The sequence below is a fragment of the Protopterus annectens genome, chromosome 6.part1 (assembly GCF_019279795.1).
Source record: "Protopterus annectens isolate FY-2018-M chromosome 6.part1, PAN1.0, whole genome shotgun sequence".
Classification (NCBI taxonomy): domain Eukaryota; kingdom Metazoa; phylum Chordata; order Ceratodontiformes; family Protopteridae; genus Protopterus; species Protopterus annectens.
The window spans coordinates 479757840-479779226 of NC_056738.1; the positions used below are offsets into that span (position 1 = coordinate 479757840).

The 21387-nt window shown below is 39.1% G+C and overlaps 1 protein-coding gene across 1 annotated transcript in view; it reads right to left on the bottom strand.

Annotated features, from left to right (window-relative positions):
• The window catches only part of LOC122805642 (hypoxia-inducible factor 1-alpha-like), a 515864-nt gene that overhangs the window by 219325 nt on the left and 275152 nt on the right, over positions 1-21387 (bottom strand). Inside the window, exon 3 of the mRNA XM_044075934.1 lies at positions 12283-12425. Coding sequence (XP_043931869.1) covers positions 12283-12425 — 143 coding nt within the window. The remainder of the gene's footprint in view (positions 1-12282; positions 12426-21387) is intronic.

Sequence of the window (21387 nt, forward strand, 5' to 3'; positions counted from 1 at the left end):
TCTTGCTTAATGCAGAGAAACCTCCAGGCCTGAATAGTATGTTTTCATTAAAACCCTTCTTGAAAGCACATCCCTTAAAACATAAATAACTATTTTTATAATAATTTATATGATAATATTGTCACTTTTTTAGTGTTTTATTAAATCTTATGGATGTTTTAAGATGTTTTAGATATATACATATGTATTTTTTATAGGTTATAGCATTTTATCAGTTCATAATAGTTTGTGGAATGTTCTTCTTTAAATAGATAATTGCATCAGCTGACATCATGATGTTGTTATATAAGATGTTTTTAGTTTGTATTAAATGGTCTGATGAAGCAACCTGTGAGTCATGAAAGTGCTAACCCTACTACTTTTTTCTGTGATTATTAAGGTTTCTGACCATATACGTTGCTGTGCAGTTTATTTTCATCATTTCTAAATTGTAGTTGACCAAGTTTGCAAACTGAGTACTGTTATCTGCTTATCCACTGATACAAAGCAGCTCTAACATGAGCTGCAATTTGCAAATGCATGAAATATTAAAAACATTCTCAAACTAAATGAAAAAAGTGCAGCACAGCAGCATTTGGTAGAAAATTCACTCCCGCCTTGTATGTTATAAATGGTACTCCTCTTCAAACAACTACAGTTTTAAGAGACCTAGGTATTTATGGGGATAACTGTCTCTCATTTGATAATCGTGTTTCCACCATAGTTAGGAAATCCTTTATGTGGCCCAGTTAATTTCCCAGGAAATATCCTCAAAATTCAAAGAAGTCTTCCTTATCAAACCCATCATTGAATACATTGTCCTCCTTGGTATGTACAAGCCCATGTATATCACTCAACCGAAAAGTCCCCAAAAATTTGTAACCAAGAAAATTAAAAGTCTTAACTTCTTCAACTACCCAGATAGGTTAGCATGACCCTCCTTATATTGAGTAGCCTACAGGATGCTGACAGGTGACCCATGTCTCTCTTTCTGAGCCACAAAAAACAGTTCTATTTTATCTCCCATTTCTTCACAAAATCAGTGGCTCTACAAACACCCAGTATAAGGACAAAAAAATCCACCACAAGCAGTCATCACATCAACTGAGCACTTTTTCCCTGTGTGTTAACTGGAACTTCATCAGAGTAATTGTCTCAGAAAACACCCTTACAATTTATTTAAGATCCCACCAATAAAATGCCAAGCTCTTGGACAATTAAATAATGAATAACAACCCTGTAAAACATTAAGAAACAAGTTAATACTGAAGGGTCAATTCATTTCAATAACAACAATGAATGGATTACAAATCAAACATAAATATAAAATTTAAAATTCTGCATGTTGTACTGAAAATGATACATATATATTAAAAAAGTTAATAAACAGAAGCCTTCTTTTTAATATGATAATAATAGAAATTCAAGCATTTAGCAGAGGCAAAGACAACTGACATCTGCAATAAGGCTAGACATTTAAACCTGAACATTTTAAAGTATTTAATTAATCTAGTTTAAGTTTTTGCTGATTTTTTTTGACATTATTCAAAAAATTATTTAATTTTGTTTCTGAAGTTAAAATGGATATTGCCAACGTTTTAATTCAGTTGAAATTGTTCACTAGGAGTTTAAATTTAAGGTTGTTTTTACCTGAAGAAATTGTCAATAATGGTGATTTAAAATGAATGAAAAGAAGTGTATTTTGCCTTCTCCTAACTCATTAGTAGCTGCATTTGAAAGAGTCTGTGAGGAGCAATGCAGAAATATGCACTCATACAGAAGTAGGGTTATCAATAATCGTATGTGCCACGAAAGGGAATTTTTAAACCAGTTGAGAAATAATAGGAGTATATGGATGATGAAACCTGATAATGGAGTGAGAGTTGTTTTAATCAACAGTTTTAACTATTCTATTAAAATTTTAGACCTTTTATCTGACAAGTCTGTGCAGAGGAGAGCCTCTAGGTGTGAGATTAATATTGCATATGCTAAAATTTATTTGTTATTGATGGATTTGGTGTATCAAGGAATTCTGAACATTGATATACTTGATTTTGTTAAAGTGGCCAAGCCCATAATCCCATCTATTTTTGGGATTTCAAAGATGCACAAATGTCACATTGGTCCATCGTTTAGACCAATTACATCTGGGAAGGGCTCTAAAACTGAATCCTGGCCATATTTATTGATAGAAAATGTAAGGCCTTATTGAATACCAAACCTCACTCAGAGACTTTTGGCAGTTGCTGGAGAGATTGGCCACTGTTCCCTTTAATGACACTGTCATTATCATTACCATCGACACAGTGAATCTTTTTACAGTGATTCCCCTGTGAAGAGGGCATGAAAAGTTTCTCAAAATTGTTAATGACATTTGATAGTGTCTCTGTAAGTGAGACAAAAGTTATTGAGACATGTTTAGATATGGTTTTGTACAACAATTACATTTACTTTGAAGAGAAATATTTCCAACAGGTAATCTGAAATTGCTATGGCGGCATCTTGTTCTCCCTTTTATGCTAATGCATATTTGGCTTGTTGGGAGGATACATTTATATTTCTGTCTATGTATTACCCCTTGATTCATGCCTATTTCAGATATTTGGACCACACTTTAATATTAAGGAAAGGTAATATGGATCAATGGCTGGATTTTAAATAATTTCTAGAGAATTTTACTAGTTTTCTAAAATTACATATCATGTTGATTTCACTAGTATCAATTACTTGGGCATTATTTTGAGTAAGAACATTTTGGCATGTATTTATACTTCAACAATATTTCATAAAAAACATTTGCTAATTCTTTCTTTCATAATGAGAGTTGTCAACCATTTTGTCAAAAAAGGGTATTGTAAAAGAGCAGGTGGTACAGCTATCGAGAATAATTAGTGATGATAGCAATTTTGTTAACAAAATTGACAATTTAATTCTCATGTTTAGGGGGAAGAATTACCCCAAAATGTTTGAGGATTGGAGAGGTAGATTTTTCCCCTATTATATTCCTCAGGTGAGGAATGAGATCATGGACTATTAATTATAGCTGCCACTAATAACAGACAGATAAGGACATGGTTATATCTTTGGTTCTACTTTACTATAGGGACGTGTCCAGATACTTTAATGCCATCCAGCATACATGCGCTACCATATTTACGGATGAGTTGAGGGAAAAATTGGGTGTCCACCCTAGGATAGTTTTTAACTAAGGGCCATGCCTGAAAAATATATTGCAGAGGGACTATGTGGAGATTAAACAAGTGGAAAGAGTTAACTGTATGAAGCCCTGTGGTAAGTGTAAATTTTGCCAATTTATAAATGATGGACAATATGTGATGGTGAGCAGTTGTGAGAGAAGTTTGTCCTGTCCCAATAGATGCAACTGTGATACTACAAAGGTGGTGTATTTGGCCACATGCATCTCCTGTCCAGCTTTCTATACTGGTAAAACTAACAAGAAGTTAAAAGATAGGAAAAGGGTACATATATATGACATCAAGCAAAATAGATTAACAAATGCCCTATACAGACATCACACCTCTTATATGAATTTTAAGAAGTTTATCTTCTTTGTTACTGATAAGGTATAGTACACAAAACAAGGGTGGGGATTTGGACAACATTTTGGAATACAAAGAGTCAGTCTGGCAGCCACCCCCATTAAAGAAACCATGGTAAAAAATTTCTCCAAAGCCAACTTCATGCTTCTTAAGACAGAAGTGGCGATCTTCATGACACCCATGCAGATGGACAATACAGTCACAACTGCTGAATCCTACACAAATGCACTCTATAAGCACTTATATGAGTGCATGTATCGTGCTATCCCAAACAGAACCAAAATGTTATCCTCCAAAAAAAGGAAGCCGATCTGGTAATCCCCTGCCATAAACAATCTCTACAACAGAAGGAAGAAACTTTTGCAAAACAGAGTAAAATCCCATGAGTGGAGGAGCTCCCTGGTCAGCCTCAGTAAGAAGCTAAGATCCCTTATAAGATCCTCCAAAGCTAGCTATGAAAACAAAATCACCACTGATTCTAAGGACAACCACAAAGCATTCTATAGCTATGTCAGGAATCTCAATGGCAACACCCAGATCTGCTATGAGTTACAGCACAATGGCACGGAAATTACAGAACCAACTGATATTGTCAGCATCCTGGCAGATAGGTTCAGTGGTAACTTTACCCCCCTGTCACCCCTAAAGGGCCCATATCTATACAGGAAGAATGCAGAGTCCCTGTAATCACAACTACATAGGTAAAAGCTGCACTCTCTAAAGCCAAAAACACAGCATCCATGGGATTTGACAACATCCCAGGCTGCATTTTACACGAACATCAGAACGAACTGGCTCCCCACCTAAGCACCATGTTCAATCATAGCCTCACATCATGCTTTGTGCTCACTGAATGGCGCACAGAAACAGTTATCCCACTCCACAAAGGGGGAGTCACCACTGATCCTGGGAACTATCGCCCTATTAGACTGATGAGCCTGGTCTGTAAAGCCATGGAACGTATCATCATGGAACTCATAAACAAGGACATTGGTAACCTCCAAACTCTGGACCCCACCCAGTTTGGGTTTGTGAAACGCAGATCATGCCTCCTGAAACTGATCAACTTCTTTGAGGCAGTCACCAAAGCTGTATATGAGGGTAAGGTGGTTTACACAGCTTATCTTGACCTCGCCAAGGGTTTCGACACCATCTCCCATTCTGGAATTATAGATAAACTCACTAAACTAGGTATAAATCCTTACATCACAAGATGGGTTGCCAAGTGGTTCACTATAACAGAACCCACACTGTAAAAGTTGCAGACTCCAAATCTGACTTCAAACCAGTGACAAGTGGAGTACCACAGGGTTCAGTCCTGGGACCTCTCCTGTTTGGTATCTACTTCTCTGAAGTACAGGCTAACAGAGAAGGCCTTTGGCTAATGAAGTCTGCAGATGACTGCAAACTAGGAGCCATAGTCAAGTCCCCACATAATGTGGACATCCTACAGAAGGGCCTCACTGAGACAGATGCCTGGTGTCAGAGCCATGGCCTCAAACTCAATGCCAAAAAGTGCACTGTCATCCCATCTGTACCCATGAACTTCCACATAGGCGGCAGTCTACTTAATGCCAAATGTGTGATAAGAGACCTTGGGACCCAGGTGGACAGTAGTCTCTCCTTTGATAATCACATTGCCACAGTAGTCAGGAAACCCTTCTACATGGCACACCTCATCACAAAAGGGTTCTCATCCAGGGGAAAAAGAGGTCATTGTTCCCCTCTACTCGACATTCATTAGACCCATTATAGATTACAACGCCCCTTTTGGAATGTACCCCACAAGACATCTGCAGCAGCTGGAAAGGCCACAGAAGTACCTCACAAAGAGGATTACTGGCCTCAAACAGATGCCCTACACTGACCGTCTCAAAAAACTCCAGATTTACTCCATAGCATATCGCCTACTCTGAGGTGATCTTTGCCTAACAGATAAAGCTATGTCAAACCCAGAGCTGTTGGACATGCTGCACCTAAAGAAATCCCAATCCCTCTGAGCTACATGCTCTAGGGACCTAAACCTTGTCACCACAATAAACAGAACATGCTGGAGGGATAGATTCCTGTCCTAGAGACTTTCCATACTCTGGAACAAGCTACCCATCTATGTCAAGCAAAGTTCCTCATTAGCACTCTTCAAGAAAAATCTTGATGAGTGGATGGGAAATAGGAAATACACCCCGGGGATCACTTCTATGGCTCTGCTCAACAGGAGAACAGGAAAATAACTTTCTTGGGTGGCATAAGCCAAGGAACCTTGTTGGCTAGGCTTACTTAGGCCCTTGGACCAATAGCCTAGTACCTACCTATGTACCTATGAACCTATGGGGGGAAGGATACAAACTGTATTCCAGAACACAGCGGCATGCATGTCAAGTTAGAGGAGGCAGAGCTGCACAGAAGGCAACATGCTACAGCAGAGATTAAGCATGGCATGCTTCTTGAGGGTAGGGCTCCAAGATAGGCACATCACCATGGGGACGGGGATGTTCACCTAACAAACTAATGCCTCTGTGAGACTGTAACTGGCATAGAGGAGGTAGGGTATAAAACTCACCTGCTGGCAGTATAACACTCTCTCCCTATTCAAGCTGACCCTCACCTCAAATGGTTGTAGGGGACAAAATGGAACAATTCAGTGACCGAAGAAAAGTGCTGATGGGCAGCAGAACATGCCAGGAAAGGCAAAAAAAAAATCTATATCTGAGAGGTGTAGGTAGTCTTTCCTTGAATGGATATTTGGGGGGGGGGTCTCAAATTTTTCCTTTGTCTAGCATGTTTTCTGCAAAAAGATAAGGAATGGTTTTAGATTAAAAAAATAGAAGATGAAAGAGAATCAGTGCTAGATGATGTATCTGGTCAATCCATGTTTGCTTGCCTGAAATATTTCACTAGAGTTTACATGGCCTCTCAATTACTTATCAGTCTTCCTTTTCTCCTGAATTTCTTTTTGATTGCTTTTCCTTTAGATTGCTCATCACAGACCTTAAATTGTTGGCATGGAACATTACCGCAGGGATGGGACGTTTACCTGACAAGCCTGCACTATATTGTCTCCAGAAGACATAATTATCATCCAAAGTCGACTTCTCCTGCATGGAGTAAAAGAAAAGGGAGGGCAGATAAATTAAAGCTCTGGAACTGTAAGAGAGGTACTGGGATCTGCAGAGGTGTCAGTATCTGGCTGCAACATATGAGGGTTTACTTGTATGGAGATGCCATTACTGCACTGAAGACTTGAGGCTGTCATTGGAAGTGCTTTTCTTTTTAATCTGTGTCATTTAGTTTTACAAAATTCCAAAGACTACATTGGGACACATCAAATGGAATTGTAAATGTATGCTGTAAAGCATACCGCAGCCTTAACAAGCTGATTTTCCTTCCTCTCCAAATGTTCAGAATGTCTCATAAACTCATACGCTCCCACCAATTATACTGAGGAACAACAAGCCCTTTATTCCAAATGTCACTCAATAAAATTTCCTAAAAGTACTGCGTGACTGCAGCCTGTCTTTCACCTTGCACACTGACACAGTTGTTAACAAGATGTTCACTCGACTGAAGTTTTGCTATTGAATTTCCCACCCCCTCTCTCCAGTTTCACATCAGTCCATTGCTGGAAATGTTCTGATTCCTAAAATAGAATATACTCCCCCTTCTATGTTTGCAGTCAAGCACTAACACTGAAACACAGAAAGTAAAATGTTCAAATTTATTCCGATAGTAAATAGCAGACCCCCACCATGCTGAGCTGCTAAACACCTGCCAATGGTTACACATGGAAAGCCAGGCCACAATGCTTCTCAGCTCTCTTACTTTCAAAGTGCTTATGAGGAGAAGGAGCCAAGTGATCACAGGTGGAGCTTAGGGGAGAGAACCAGGTAGTGAAGTAGGCTTTCTTCCAGGCAGTCATAAAGGGTCATTTCTGTTTTTATCCTGGCCTCTGTGCTGCTCCCTGCAGCAGCAGTCTGGTGTCTGTTCTTCCACAACACTGTTCCACGGTGCATGCATGGTTCCATGGTCCTGCTGAGTGTGGCTACTGTGCGACAGACAGTTGGGTGAGAACTGATATCTCAGCCCAGTTGCTGCTTACCTTCTCTCCTGCCTCATTAGGATCCAGTTATGCAGCAGTTCAGGCAGATTCCATCACACTACAGTGGGTAAGTCAGCATCAGCAACCCCCTCCCTATCTCCCTCATCATTTTTTCCACTACTTGTGTTTCTAATTGATCCCAGGTTGTCTGGGTCTTAATAATGGGTTCAACCCTCATGTTATTGCAAGTCCTTCTATAACTACATTAGAAAGTTAAGAAACAACACCCCACAATGTTCTGGAGTGATCCATGATGATACCCCCCGTTCTGATCCCATAAAATAACATTATATACTAGCCAACTTCACCTCATTTATTGTTAAAACTGCTCCTCAGTAAATACACCTCCAAGACCACTTTGGAACATGTCCTAGCAGCCCTATCTAAAGCTAAGAAAGCATCTCCTTGTGACCATGATAATTTACCAGCAAACCTAATAATTAGCACCAAGTATGGCTTATTGGAACCTCTAATAAAATTCTTTAAACCATCAGGCAATGCTTCTAAAGCCTAAAGAACAGTGTTTATGATGCCCTTGTATAAATGATGTCTAAAACCATCCTGAAATTATAAACCCATCAATCTCACCAGCTTTTCTAAGCCATGAAAAGTGTCATTACTGATTTCATAATTCTAGACATTAATAACCTCTAAGGTCTAAAGCCACATCATTTTGTCTTTGTAAAGTGTGGTTCTGCCTTCTTAACCTTGTAAACTTCAAGGGGATGAAACACTTGATGATGTTTGTGCATATGGTATACTTGGACCAGGTCAAGGTTTTCTATGCTGTCCCTCATGCAGACATGTTTTGACAAACTGGTGAACCTAAACATCAACCCATATGTAGTGAGATAGATAACAGATTGGTTTATGTGTGGCAAACATGTCACTGGAGTTGCAGGCACCACCTTAGAAAGTAAAGATGTCACAAGCAGGATGATTGAAGACTCGGCACTGGGTCCTTCCCTATTTGGCATTTATTTATGTGATTTACAAGCCAGTATATATATATATATATATATATATATATATATATATATATATATATATATATATATATATATATATATATATATATATATATATATATATACTGAGTCTCTGCTTTATAAAACTCATTGATGACTACCTACTGCTGTGAAAGTACTTAAGGAGTGGCTGAAGTGTGTAAATAACTGGTGTAAGAGCAATGGTTACAAATCATTAGTCCATTTTAGGTAAAAACAATTTATTTATTTATTTATTTATTGACAATTGATTACCGGGAAAGTCAGTCTGGTTAGAAGCCCATTTTCAGTGAAGGCCCAGGGAGAAAAGCTCCAAAGCATTTTAAGAACAATAATTTTACAACCTTCAAAAATAAAACAAAAACATCTGCAGTTTAAATAATTAGAACAAATTGGACGTAATATAAAAATGATGGTTAAGAATCAATACAAGGTATATGACAATCAAGTAATATTTTAGAGAAATGTTAGACAGTTGGTGAGAAATTAAATGTAAGTCAGTCTAATACAAATAGGAATTGCAATATGAAGTGAGGGAAAAACAGGCTTATGGTACATATAGAGAGAAAATCAGGGAAGACAATTACATACAGAGAGAAAATCAGGGAAGACAATTACATACAGAGAGAAAATCAGGGAAGACAATTACATACAGAGAGAAAATCAGGGAAGACAATTACATACAGAGAGAAAATCAGGGAAGACAATTACATAGCCATAAGTAAGTGAAGAAGGGAGAGTAAGGAGGTAAGGAGGTATAAGGAATGAAAAGGTACTTGTTCACATTTAGGGATACAGTTTATCCTGGTTATTAGCAAGAACAGAGACAGATTTTAGCTAGGAAGTCTTTCCAAGTGGTTTTGAAAGATGGGAGGGAGGGTATAGATTTGATGGATATAGGTAAGAAGTTCCAGGTCTTAGCAACTATGTAAAAGTACAGACAGTGCCCAGCAGATTTGCTAGGAGTCTTCGGTCACTGGATCACAATGACTGACTGGGTGCATAGTTGTGTAGAATGTTTTCAGTGCTGTACATGCAGATGGACGCTGGATAATTTTATAGGTGGTAAGAAGTTGTGTATGTGTTAGTTGATGTGACAGAGCTAACCAATTTAGGCTTTTCAGTCCTATACAATGGTGGGTTCTGAAAGGGGCATGTGCTGCAAATTTGGCAACTTTGTTATAGCATTGTTCAAGTTTTAATTTTGTGAAACCAGGATGGGAGAGCCATAAAGAAGAGCGGGGAGGAGATAAGTAGTGACAAGAGTGTCATGTTGTTTATGCGGGTGAAATGTAACATTATCATCCATTATCACCCCTAATAGTTTGCAATAAGAAGTGACTTCAATGGCTGTATTATGAAGAAAAAAAAACTTAAAATTTTCTTTTTTCATGAGAGAGGGATTTGGGATTTTAGCTAGTAACATTTTTTTCTTGTGGAAATGTTATGGATATCCAGTGTAGGGTATCTTCCAGTATAGGTGTATTGTTGCCAGGAGGGATATTTATTTTTTTTTATTTTATTTATTTATTTATTTTACATTTGTTGGCCGGGATTGTCCGACTCAGCTGAAGAGCCCTTTTTCAGTGGAGGCTCAGGGAGAAAAGCTCCAACAATACAATTTTCATTATAAATTAGCATTAAACAGCAATGTTACAGGATTATTACAAGGCATTAAGTAGCAACACAATGTTATACAGTGTCAATAATCAGGAGTATAGCATAACTATTTCAAGATGCATAAAAAGAAATACGTCATTAAGATGAATATTGTTTTTGCAGTATGTGGTTACAAAAACCCAGTTTTATCATAATGTAGTTGCATGAAGGCAAGACAATTACAGTAGAATGTTTCTCTGAGGCGATTTGCTTAATAGATTTTAGAAGACAGTAAAAGAGTAGTCAAGGAAGATTAGAGAGAGCTAATGAGAAGAGTGAGTTAAGGGCAGAAAGTTGATTAAGGTATGAGAAGTAGGGGATGTTAAGGAGGGGGAGTGCAGTGGCAGGGCCAGTGACTTTTAAAGTGCTCTTTGGTGGCTGTCTTAAATTGTTTAGGGTATGTAAGGGTCCTGATTTCTAGTGGGAGCCTATTCCAGGCAATAGTGGGGTGATAGCTATACATGTTGTGTCCAAATTTAGACTTGGGTTTGTAGATTTGTAGTAGGTCTTGGTTAGAGGAACTGAATTTTGGTATTGGTTTGCTGTAAGGGGAAATGTGGAAGGTATTGTGAAATATTAAAGCAATACCACCACCTTTCCTCTTTATACGGTCATTATGGATGATATTATAACCAGGAGGTTTATTTTGGGTTTAAGCCAAGTTTCAGTTACAGCAAGAACTTCAGGTTTATGTTGGGTAATCCAGCAATGTAGTTCAACAGTTTTATTTCTTACACTTCTAACATTTATTGCAGCAAAAATTAGATTGGCTGTTGTTGAGTTACAAAAGTGTTACAGAAGTCTGTGGGACAGAATTATCTTTGTGTTCATTGTGATAGGTGGGGCCAGGATTAGACTGTATATCTCTTCCTAGAAGGATTTTAGTATATTGGGGAACTGTGCATACTTGTTTTTTGGAGAGGAATTTTGTTTTGGTTTGAGTTGAAGTGCAATTAATCATATCAGATTTCTCAACATACCGTGCATACTGTTATGCGTGGTGCTATCATTAGAGATCCAGGAACCCTGTTTATGACTCCCGATCCTTTATCATTGTGTCTCATCTGTAGTCAAAAAAATCTTTCTATTCTAGCTCAATTAATAAGCACAGGCATCTCATTCAGAAACAAAGGAGTCCTCCTTCCACTGTATTCATGCATTCTCTGCAACACTGTTGAAAACAGTGCCACCTTCAGCATGTGCCTATCAAAACATCTCACCCAACTGGACAGATCCCAGAATTCCTAACTAACAAAGTTACAGGTAACAAATTCCTTAGTCAGTCAGATCATTGGCTGCCATCTCTGTGTATTGTATTTCCCACAGACTATTTTGTTGACTGTTAGGGACATGAAGGACCTCAGCCTCCTAGACATATTATTTCTTTGTATAGCTAATGACTCCTTAAACACATGTACAAAGGACCTTCATCTCTATCAGTAAATTAGTATACCATAGTGAATTAGGTTCATAGCTCAGCATATTCACCACCTATAGAATAAACTAGTAACTCATATTAAGCAAAACAGGGCCCCAGCTACATTCAAAACTAGCCTAGACAATTGATTGGGCACTCACAAATTTCTCCCAATCTTATCTTGTGTCCCTGCTTGAAATATGACATAATACCTGATACCAGGTGTTCTGGCTAGGATGAAAATGAACTAATAATTGATTGCCTTTTATCTACCTATGATCCTAAGAAACATGGAGTCTGTCACAGTAGGGAATTCATGACAAAAAAGAAAGTGATTCACCTTTTAGAGATAATAGTAGATTATTTTACCCACAAAGTAACATTGTATTCTGAATACTACTTATATGAGGTTACTGTTTAAATGTTGCAGCATTCAAAATGAATTTCTATTTACTCACTCAACTCTTATGACTCTTCAGCACATCAAATGGTTACACTCCAGCAATGATGCATATTTTTATTTAATTTTATACCATGACATGACAACTATATATTGCAACATACCTGTGGGGGACCCAAGTGTTTAGTGACATTTTCAGAAAGGAAAATTATCTCTCCTGTTTGGAAAACCACCATGAGAAAGCCATCCAGAGCTTGAAACAGAAGACTCAGTTGGCTAGGAATGTCATTACATTTATCATTCTTATCTGGAAAACAGATCAAAAGTACATGAAATACCACTTGATTGTGCTGTTTGGCTGGAAAGAATTGAAAATGATTAATTATTTTTAGCTCTTGTATTACTTTTCATTCTGCCAAAGCATGTCATTTACATTTTCAGTACATCCTTACAGAGATTAGTATGCTAAAATGCATTTCTGATGTTGCTACTTATTATGAACATCTTGCTCTAAGGACAAGAAGTCAAATTGTAACAAATTGTAACAAATGTGTTATTCCAAATATCCAGAAGATAAATATGCAACAGTTAAAGTAACTCTGCTGATTCCATGACCTCTGGCTGCCCCCTGTTCAAAGAGCATTTTCTTGACTGTTTGCTTTCTGTAAATGTTTCTGATGATGCAATCAGTTGATTAGAATTGTGTTCATTCTTGTAAATAAGAGGCAGACTGCTCATCAGCCTAGAGGTACCACATACGATTTTTTTGTAGCATTCTGCTGATTACTTTCAGTTATTTGCAGCGTGATTTGAACCACAACTGATTAATTGTACTGTTAGACACCTATTTGTAATGCTAAAGAATGATAGAAACAATATTTTTTATTAGATAAATTATGGAAAATGGAAAAACAATGCATATTTCACATTTATTTCACATATGTAGGGCATGCAGAATTACTATTGCCAGAAGGAAATTCAGTCATACCCATGAAGTAGCTTTTGTGCAAAAAGGTCTAGCAAGACAAACATGGGCAAGTCTTCCCTCTTGGGAGAAAGGGAGCGTAATTGGGGTTGGCAGCTGATGAGGCATACATGGAGTTTTAGAAAGATCTCTAGTATTCTCCCACAGAAGAGGACACTGATGAGACAGGGTTTTGAGGTTGTTTTCTTGGGTAGAATTAGTCTGATTGACAAGACACATAGCAGGGAAGAGAAGGGCATCTTATGTATGCGAATATATGTTAGCAACAAGGTCAGCAAGGGTCTTGTGTCAGGCCAGAGCTCATGAATGCATTTTGAAGTAATACTGTAGAGGGAGTGGATAAGCCGCGGTGGTGCAGCGCTAGCGTTGTTGCCTCACAGCAAGAGGTTCTCCTGTTCGATTCTCGGCTGGAGTGCCTTCTGTGTGGAGTCTGCATGTCCTCCCTGTGGTCGAGTGGCATTCGAAAGACATGCATGAATGGGCGTGCCTTAGTTGAAGGTTGGGCGTTGGGCTGGCAACTCAGCACCATAAAAAAAATCTACTGCCAATTATTAGCAGACCAGAGTTCCACTGTGGTGACCCCTAACCGGGAAAAGCTGAAAAGACAAACAACAAATGTAGAGGGAGTGGAGTGAAATGTATATTTACTAGCTTTATATGAGCTGAGCAAACACAAAATTCATTACTGCTACTAACAGTGAAGAGGTTAAATAAATTAAATACACCATTTACTACAGAAACTGGGGTTCATTCCTGAACTGCAGTCACAGTCTATGTAGAATCTGCATGTCTTTCTATTGTCTGTGTGGCTTTTCCCTAGGGAACCTACTTTAGTAAAAACATGCTGATTGACTAGTACATTGTTGTTGTGGCCTGAGTTCTAGCAGGGAAAAAGTTCATAGACCAGCTCTTTTACATAGTTAATAAAACTACTGCAACTGACATTAGTACAGCATGGTAAGTGCTTCTTTCTTTGGTAGAATGACACATTTAGTGACTGCTTTTTCAGACTGCAAGCACCAATTTAAATGTAAACGAACATTTGTGAGCAAGAATGCACATTAGCTTTAACAGTATTGCATACTGCTGTTATCTGCATGTTTCTTGGAGCAGCACTGCTCCCAAATGTAAGTCTATGTCAGCATGCAGTGCATTATAAATTCAAGAGTTCATCAGTTCATCTACAGTGCTCAAGTCCAAAGGCTGTCAGGGAATACTGATTTGCTTACATCTGGACCCAGATGTGGCATATGTAGAGCATTACCAACAAGATGTTATGCATTATCAACATAATGTGAAGCTCTCCCAGCAGCTTGTGCACAATTCCTTGGTAGGGCACAAAGTTTGGTACTGTTGTGCACCACAATGGTATGTGCCATGTTACCTCCTATACATCAAGCACTCCTGCAATTCACTGAACACAGACTGCTACCCTATGTAGCCTGTTAAGCTTCCTACTTCATGTGCACTTTGAAGGTAAGGCACATGGGCTACTACGCAATCCACTACATTTAAACCCCACTAAGAGCACAATAAAAATGTGGCATGTGCTTGATTATCCAAGATATATATATATATATATATATATATATATATATATATATATATATATATATATATATATATATTTAAGCTATCCTCCCCAGTTCCCTGAAACACTGCATTTTCCTTATTTAGAGCACATGTTGACACACACTTCTTTGCTCTGTGCTTCTGTGCAACCACTCTTAGCATGGTTCTAGTAATATAGTGTGCACAGTGCTGCATTTACACTCTATTTGTCAGCTCCCTGTACTATTCATTCCAATGTTATACAAGTGTAGAAATAACGGGGAAATATGCATTTTGTTTCTGATTAATCCATTTCTCAGCTTGGCATCTGAGTCACCATCCACACCAAGGCTCATTCGCAGTGAAAGAGACCACTCTGGATCTTACCCATAGAATGTAGATAATCCAGATAAAGACTTTCTACAGAAGAGATACAGTGGCTATGCTATAAGGATAAAATGCCAAAGAACAAGTACAAATATGACTCTGTCATTGCCCATGTTGGTGTGAATGACCTGAGATGTACCTCCCTGGACTACATGAAAAGAAACATGAAGGAGCTCTCTGATCATGTAGCCCAGGCCGGTATGACCTTGACCCCGAGTAGCATCCTGCCCTCATCAAGAATAATACCACGGTATACAGAAAAAATTATCAGTTTCAACAATTGGCTAAGCTTGTGGTGTCATTCAAAGGGGATCCTGTGTCTGTCAGCCTGGGATGACATGCTCGAAAAGCCATGCTGCTTCACCAGAGACAGCTTGCACCTGTCACCCTTAGACTTTTGAATACTGGTCAAGGCTCTTGCCACCCCCATAGTGCCTTTTTTTGGCAAGGCTAAAAAGACAAACCCACCACCATAAATAGCACAAGTAACAAAAAACTGAGGGTAGTGCTACTTAATGCCAGAAGTCTAAACCTCAAAATGCATGCACTCGAGGCACTCCTCAGTATGGAGAAAATTGATATATGTGCAGTAACAGAAACCTGGTTTAAGGCTTTAGAGAGCACCCCAGCACTACCAGGCTACAACTCATACCTTACATTTCGGCCACAAAACCCGGACCGAAATACAAAAGGCGGAGGAGTATCCATATTCATCAAGGATACCCACACCTCCAGGTTAGTGGCACAGCACGATGCTTCAGAGATCATCCATGTGCAACTAACAACGGGCAAGACTGCTATTCAAATTATAGCTTGCTACAGATCACCCACCATGTCCCAGGACCCCCACTCCGCATTCCTGGAAACACTGGGAAACATAAAGGTCCTACCAAACACCCTGATATTGGGTGATTTCAATTACCCAAACATTAACTGGGAGAACTACTCAAGTACAAACTCCCTTGCCCAACATTTCCTAGAATTTATAAACTCAAATACCCTGGATCAATCGGTCAACACCCCCAGCAGAGGTGACAACATATTGGACCTGGTCATCACCAACATGGGCGACCGGTGTTCCACACTGGAGGTCAACCCCTCGCTGGTTAGATCTGACCATAAACTAATCACTCTGGATATCCACATTCCGCCACCAACCCCGGTCAAAGAAACCACCATGAAAAACTTTTCAAAAGCAAACTTCACATTACTTAAGACCGAGGTGGGAAGTTTCAAAGCCCCCATGCTAAAGGATAACACTGTCCAAGCTGCAAAATCCATTACTAATGCACTCTATGGGCACCTACAAAAATGCATGGATTGTGCTATCCTAAACAAAACCAAGACTCACTCCTCCAAGAAAAGGAAACCAGTCTGGTGGACCCCTGCCATAAACAAGTTATACAATAGAAGGAGGAAACTAGTACAGAAAAGAGTAAAAGCCCAAGAAGGGAAGACATCCCTGATTAGTATCAGCATGAAACTACGATCCCTCATAAAATCATCCAAGACTAGCTTCGAAAGAAGAATTGCCATGGACTCCAAAGATAACCACAAGGCATTTTTTAGCTATGTCAAGAATCTAAGTGGCAATTCTCAAATCTGCACGGAGTTAGTGCAGAATGGCACAAAATACACTGAACCGACCGATATAGCCAACATCCTGGCAGACAGGTTCAGTGCAAACTTCACCCCCCTCTCATCCCCAAAAGGGCCCATAACTATACCAGAAGAATGTAGTGCCCCTGAAATCATGGACACTCAGGTTAAAACATCCCTCTCCAAAGCCAAAAACACAGCATCAATAGGACTGGACGGTGTCCCAGGCTGCATCCTACACGAGCTCAAAGATGAACTTACCCCTCACCTAAACACACTGTTTAAACCCAGCCTCTCCACAGGCTACGTGCCCACAGAGTGGTGCACAGCAACAGTTATTCCGCCCCACAAAGGTGGAGCCACAATGGACCATGGGAACTATCGCCCTATAAGCCTGACTAGCTTGGTCTGCAAAGCTATGGAGTGCATCATCATGGATCTCATTAACAGAGACATTGGGAACGTCCAAACACTAGACCCTACCCAGTCCGGCTTTGTTAAGGGCAGATCATGCCTCCTAAACCTGGTGGACTTCTTTGAGACAGTTACCAAGGCTATAGACGAAGGAAAGGTGGTACACACAGCCTACCTAGACCTTGCAAAGGCCTTCAACACCATTCCCCACTCAGGTATTATAGACAAGCTCACCAGCCTTAACATAAACCCCTACATCATGAGATGGGTTGCCATCTGGCTCATGGACAGAACCCACATGGTAATAGTTGCGGAAGCTAGGTCTGAATCTAAACCAGTTACAAGTGGCGTTCCCCAGGGCTCAGTCCTAGGACCCCTCCTGTTCAGCATATACTTCTTAGAGGTACAGGCAAGCACAGGAGGACTATGGCTGACCAAGTTCGCAGATGACTGCAAACTAGGGGCTATAATTGACTCTCCGGCTGACACCGACATCCTCCAAAAGGGTCTCACTGAGACAGATACCTGGTGTCAAAATCATGGCCTCAAGCTAAATGCCAAAAAGTGCATAGTCATTCCCTTTGGTAAAAACAAACTACCCACAAATTACCACATAGGTGGTAGCCCCCTAAATACGAAAGACGTAATATGGGATATGGACACCCAAGTAGATAGTAACCTCTCCTTTGATAATCACATTGCCAAAGTGATTAGAAAATCCTTCTATGTGGCCCACCTAATCACAAAAGGGTTTGCATCCAGATCGAAAGAGGTCATTAGGCCCCTCTATGCATCACTCATCAGACCCATCATAGAGTACAATGCCCCATTTGGGATGTACCTTACAAGACACCTGCAACAACTGGAATGACCACAGAAGTACCTCACCAAGAGGATCACTGGCCTCAAGCAGATGCCCTATGCAGCTTGACTGAAGAAACTCCAGCTGTACTCGGTTGCATACTACCTACTCAGAGGTGATATCTGCCTGACATACAAGGCCATGTCCAACCCAGAATTGATGGACATACTCCACCTAAAGAAAACCATATCCCCTCAAACCACACACTCCAGGGATCTAAACCTCACCACAACAATAAATAGGATGTGCTGGAGGGATAGATTCCTGTCCCAGAGACTTCCCATGCTCTGGAACGAGATTCCAATCAACATTAGGCAGAGCTCCTCGCTAACCCTCTTCAAAAGAAATCTTGACAAGTGGATGGGAAACAGAAAGTTTACCTCAGGGATCACTTCAATGGCTCTGTTGGACAGAGGCACAGGGAACTAATCTAAGGGGGCAGCGCAAGCCAACACATTCTGGCTAGGCTTATAAATGCCTTCGGGCAGATAGCCTAGTACCTACCTATGAACATATGAACCTATAAGAACATGTTGTCTGCAGATATGTCCATACAATTATTTAATATGTTTTGTCCTTTCTATACATTGAAATGGGTCTATATTAGAACATCGAATGTTCAAAATCGCAAACACTCTAATGAGTGAAAATGCCGGACCTCAAACTCTGTATTTTGCACCCCCCACACCCCACCCCACCAACAAATATATATATTCCAACTCCGAGATTGCACTACAGTGAGGAAAGGGCAAATATTCCGATCTTCACTGTACTGCGATCCCAAAAAAGCACTTCCAGGTCTGGCATTTTCACTCATTAGAGCGTTCGTGATTTTGAGCATCCGATGTTCTAATAAAGACTCCGTTTAAACATCTACTGCTGTTTAATGCCAGTCTGTAATATTTGTATATTTGGTAGGGGTTTATTTCAGTGTTCCATGGCTGTAATCAGTACAGAGAAATTATTTATGTTCATTCTGGATAGACTGAGCTGGTCAATGTCCATCACTGATGAACATTGCAAATCAACTAACTGCACTGTTTTCCACTTACAAGCTGCCATTGCTTTTTATGCAAAATGTTTTTGATGTTACTATTTCTCTCTACTGTGACAGAGTAGATTTACTTACTGTGGCTCAGGTGTGACCAAAAGGGGATCATTGCTGGCACATCTTGCCAACGACATCTTATGGAGATGCTCTAATCCTTGTCAGCCTGAGCCTTTGGCAATTGACACTTGAGAAATTAGATTCTGTCCACAAGTATGGCAGTCATAATCCTTTTATATGCTATAATTAAAAAATCCTGTTCATAGCTGGTTATAAATTATAATACATGCAAGTCATTCAATTTGTCAGTAACAGTAATACACTGGAAAATAGTTAATTTGATGGAAAGCAGTTTGCCAGCAAAGTGAATTGCAATTAAAACAAGAAAACAAAAAAAGTCATAACAAATGCTAAAAAAAAAAAAAAAAAACTAGGAAGCCATAAAATGAACTGGAACATGTAGCTTTTAATAACTTGACTCTTTCGTCTTTAAAAACTAAGGACATCTTAAGAGTAACAAAAAGAAAGAAGTCTGATGTATTTAAACGCAATTGAATTTCAAAACACCAGTCATAAAAGGCATACAATTGATCCAGTTAACCATTTAAAGCTATACAAATGTAAATAAATATGTAAATAAATGTATATACACATAACCACTAACAGAGCACTACTATTAATTAATGTGTGTGTTTTGAAATTCAATTGCATTTAAATATGTGTTCCAGATTGTTTTATGGCTTCTTATTTTTTTTTGTTTTTTGCACTTAAAACAGGTCCCTATCAGAAATCTGAACGTTCACTTACTTGACTGCTAAAACACCAAGACAAAAAGGCCGATGACCGCACACCGACATTCTGGAACACCATCTTTCCACTCCAGGTAAGTAACCGCTTGGCCATCCTTTTAAACTTTGCTTCTTACCCCCACAGTAGTGCGATTTTGGAGTTGGTATGTTTAGTTGGGGGGGGGGGTGTGCAGCCCCCACATGGATGGGTTTGGTTTTCTTCGGTTTACATTTTTGTTTAGGATGGCCAAGTGGTTACTTGCCTAGAGTGGTAAGTCGGTGTTCCGGGACATCGGTGTGCTGGTGCTGTCAACCTTTTTGTCTTGGTGTTATGAGTTTTGGGTGCATGAGATTTCATTCTTGTAAAGTAGACCCCTTTTATTACATATAATTTGGTTGTGTTTTGATAAGCTTTGTAATTACTGAACCAAATGTCAGTTAGGTGCCATTATCAAATCGATTTTGTCATTTTGCAGAAAATAATTTATAGGCATAATCCACATTTCAGGATATAAATATGTAGCAAATTCACAATTTAATTTTGAAGCATAGCATGAATATTTTTGGAGGTGGTGCTGGTAAACTGAATCCATTATATTGTAGCACTGAAATGTTTTGATGTTCCTAAAGACAGGAGCTTTTTAGTGTGTCCTACCTGGTTAGCAAAATTAAGTAAACAAATAAATGCTGCTTTGTGCAATGTAGTTTTGATAAACATAATAAAACAATATGACTGTACAGAGTGTCTCGGGTTATATTTAACAGAAGATATGGATAGTTTCTAAGATAAATTTGATCTGGGATACTCCTCCCAGTCTAGTGTCATTAGCTCATTCTACCTAATACAGAGAGAACATCTGAGAAGGCCTTCGTTCTGTTACTCCTTTCTCCCTTTCTTAAAAAAAAAAAAAAAAAAAAAAATTGCCTGAATCTCCTTGTGTTCTGACTGTGCTTCTTAAACATTTTGGAAATATAGAGTATATTTTAGTGCATTTATTATAACTGTATTTGCCTTAATATTGCTACAACTCAAGTGCTCTAGGTTGCACTGCATCTGAATTGTGTTTTAGCTGCTTTTCTGTATATATAGGCTTCTCTGTATACGTAAACTAGCTACTTATTCTACTGTATTACTGCCTCATAAATTGTTTTTCAGTTGTGCACTTGCCTTGCTTCATTTAAAAAGTTTTAAATTGCTAATTTTGTAGAGTTTTAATTGCATTTACTGTTTAGGACTACACATGTGTGGTAGACTTTTCTGTGTTTATTTACTGTATTATTGCATTGTTTAGCCTGTTTTAACAAAAAAAAAATACTATCTTGTTTGCTCGTTTCCCACCTTTCCTAACCAGTCCATATCCCAGGCTTTGCTTGTCTCAGGACTTTATTTTCTGTGTTCAGAGCTATCCAGACCTTGTTGTGGTAGAGGGAAGTTCTACTGCTTGCCAGTGGGAGTGGTGAGCATTGTACTGCCTATCTAATGCCAGAGGAGTGGTTTCCAGCTCTGAAATTGTAATTTTATTAGCCTTTTTTGGGCTGATTTCTATCCCTTTCAACTTTCTGGCTTAAAAATGCATGTGTTTGCACATTTTTCACATCGTGCAGAACCGCGGGGCTACAGTTAAAGTATTCCAG